This window comes from Amphimedon queenslandica, unplaced genomic scaffold, assembly GCF_000090795.2.
Source record: "Amphimedon queenslandica unplaced genomic scaffold, v1.1 AMPQUscaffold_10263, whole genome shotgun sequence".
In the NCBI taxonomy this organism is placed as follows: domain Eukaryota; kingdom Metazoa; phylum Porifera; class Demospongiae; order Haplosclerida; family Niphatidae; genus Amphimedon; species Amphimedon queenslandica.
The window spans coordinates 2748-5956 of NW_003549466.1; the positions used below are offsets into that span (position 1 = coordinate 2748).

The 3209-nt window shown below is 34.1% G+C and overlaps 1 protein-coding gene across 2 annotated transcripts in view; it reads left to right on the forward strand.

The window, feature by feature from the left end:
• LOC109590279 (neurotrypsin-like) overlaps window positions 1–2104 on the forward strand; it is a 2664-nt gene extending 560 nt beyond the window's left edge. For both annotated transcript variants that reach the window (XM_020006202.1, XM_020006201.1), the window contains 7 exons: window positions 57–411; window positions 459–654; window positions 1076–1206; window positions 1252–1459; window positions 1504–1637; window positions 1687–1755; window positions 1807–2104. In XM_020006202.1, the coding sequence (XP_019861761.1) occupies window positions 354–411; window positions 459–654; window positions 1076–1206; window positions 1252–1459; window positions 1504–1637; window positions 1687–1755; window positions 1807–1973 (963 nt within the window). In that variant the 5' untranslated portion in view covers window positions 57–353 and the 3' untranslated portion in view covers window positions 1974–2104. The remainder of the gene's footprint in view (window positions 1–56; window positions 412–458; window positions 655–1075; window positions 1207–1251; window positions 1460–1503; window positions 1638–1686; window positions 1756–1806) is intronic.
• The last annotated feature ends 1105 nt before the right edge of the window (window positions 2105–3209 follow it).

A 3209-nucleotide genomic window follows, 5' to 3' on the forward strand; every position in this document is an offset into this window, starting at 1 on the left:
ACTGATTAGAATGATAAAACTATTATTATAATATTATTTTTTTGATCATCAAATAGGGTATGAATATGAAACCAATGAAGATAAATTGTCTGTTGTTTCTTGTACTGACTCTTTTCAGAAGAAATATAGATTTTTATGAAGTTTTTTATAATTATTGATTTTGCCACCATTTTGGTTGCTAAGCGTATCTAGGAAAAACGTCACATCCGGCGAAAAGAGCATAGGCACATCCTGTTTTGTATCCACTTGGTATATATAGTATCTATGATCCAAGTAAAGTGAAAGACGCTGTACCAATAACATCCCGTTTGCGGCGTAATGATCAGTCGTCTACACTATACAGCACGTCAATAATGGACAAGACTAATGTCATTTGTCTGATATTTGCTGCACTTTTATTTAATGTTAATGGTAAGTTCCTATATTATTAGCAAAATTCATGTACTTGGCTTTTGTAGGGCAAGGCAATGGTGCTGTGAGACTAAATAATTATGGTAACACGGATGTTACTAATACCAGAGGTGTTGTTGAGGTGTACTTCAATTCACGTTGGGGGCCTATCTGTATCAAAGACTCATCTTACAACCACATTGGTGATGTCGTCTGTCACCAGTTGGGATTCAATGGTGGGAGCTCTGGAAGTGTTAGTCATGAGTGAGTAAAGCCTGGTTTCCACTATAACACCAGTAGTTCCGTTTAATTGTTGTATGTAACCTTGGGTAAGCATACAACTGTGATTTCTATCTCCACGATTGTTGTAAGGCTGTCTGGCTTCCATGTAGTTGTGTGTATCATTTTGTTGTTACAATTATACAATAGTGTTACGAGCCTTTTGTATGGGGGGGGGGGGCTATATGGTAACCAGGCTTTAAGGATCGAAAGGGCTCGTCAGTTTTAAAATCTGGGTATTATAGGACTGAATTGATCATTACATTGCTATTATAGGATAAAAATTAATTGTCCCCAATACTATCTTTTCTAATAGAAATTCCAAAATTAAACTTTAGTGCATGGTCCAGATAAATTGGTACTCAGCCAATGTATTAAAATACCTTAAACTATACTCTACCAATAGTAATCCTTTAAACACTGAAGCAGTACTTACCACTGTCACATGTGAAAAAGATATGCTGGTAATACTACAGTGTCGCTATGAAACTTCTGTCTCTTCTTGTGAACCTTCTGAAAGTGTTGAAGTTCACTGCAGTAAATCAATTTTTAATGAATGCTTTTTAATGCAATATTTCACAGATACAGCTAGATTATCGGATAATCCTTACAATGGCATGGTACGCTTACAAGGAGGATATTATTCTGGACAGGGAATGGTTGAGATTTATTGCAAAGAAAGTTGGAAAGCTGTTTGCAATGATGATCAATTCTTCAAGGGTGAAGCAGCAGATGTTGTTTGTGTTCAGCTTGGATATAACGGATACCAACACTATGATAAGATCTTATAGTATGGTATTGTTAGCATTATTGTATAATTTCATTTGTTTACAGTAATGGCTCTGCCTGGTTGCACGGTGTAGATTGTAAAAGTGAGTCATCAAGTAAATGCCTCTCTGATTGTAGTGGAGGCAGTTGTCGGGATAGCTTTTTTAGATGCACTAGCTATGGAGTTAATGTAACATGCAGTAAGTCTTTTAATTCATCATACATTCATTAAAGGAATTTTTACAACAGAATATGATACACAAAATTCTGATGAAGGTGGCCATATTAACACTTGTAAAATTAAAAGTAGCAGGGCAGGTGATAATGCTTATTGTAAACATTTTATGCAACATTGCTTTGTTTATATAGATTCTGGTCTTTCTGGTGGTGCTATTGCTGGAATAGTGCTAGGAGCCTTTGCAGTAATATTTGCTCCTTTATGTGCCTGCTGTTGCTATATACTTTGGATAAGAATTAAATCCAAAAGAAAAGATCCTGAAAGAATACCCTTACAAAACAAACCAGAAAAAGACTAATGAACAGCTACTAATAAGTATTTACTAGTGTTGTTTTAGTTACAAAATTTAATTTTAGTTTAGTAACTATTAGTTTTTCCTCTTTTTTATTAAATTAGTTAGTTTATAGTTTAGTTTTGCCCTTTTATCAAGAGTTTTAGTTAGTTCTAGTTAGTTTTTTTTCAATGAAAAAAAAATTTAGTTAGTTTGTAGTTAGTTAACTAAATCTTTGCATGCTCATAGTTAGTATTAGTTTTAACAAATTTAGTTAGTTATTTTAGTTAAATCACTTGAATGGCTATAGAAATTGCTTGTTAGTCTTTAAAATCTCAGTTTCTAGTGTTGCTCCACTTAATACTTATCTTTATGACACTTCAGGTGTTGTTTGAGATTTGTAGGATTCTTTCCTTTGACTCTAGCTCCACACTCTCTTTCTTCATTCCTGATGGTACAAACACTCTCATTGCTTTCTTGGTCATATGTAAAATGATTCCATACAGGGTTTCTTTTTGGTCTTCCCTCAGGTCTCCTAGTTTCTACAATCATAGCCATCTGTGCTATATTATACTGTTAACTTAATGCTATTGTACCAGACTACCAGACCACTGACTAGCACATGTATATGTATACCTGACATGCATGTGACATGCTGATGTTAAGTATAGTTAGTTTATAGTTAGTTATGAAGGGGTAAAAAATTTTTTAGTTAGTTTATAGTTAGTTATTTTTCATAAAAATTGTTCTAGTTAGTTATAGTTAGTTAACTAAAAGTCAACAAGGCCAAACTAAAAGTATTATTAGTTTTAGTTTTAGTTATAACTAAAACAACACTAGTATTTACCGAGGTATTTACAAGAGTACATAGACAAAACAGCAGTATAGCAAAAATATAAGTTTAATACTGTCTATAATTCATAATTACACATTAATTTTACTCTAATATGACTGGTTTAAATTACTAGTTGGCAGTTGTACCTGAGGCTGAAGCAAAATCCTGTTTACATGGATTTGCAGCATCATAATGCCAACTCTGCCAACAATCTATCTACCGGTATGGCCTAGCCATTACAGATATTATCTATTATTATAATGGCCTAGCCATAGATATTATCTATTATTACTATTATCATAGATATTAAGGCCTTTCTACACTTGTCCAGAGGCGTATTTAGGGGGGGGCTGAGGGGGCTTGAGCACCCCCCTCAGGGCTGGGCTCAGAAAAAATTACTGAAGTCCTGGACTCTTGCATCACTACCA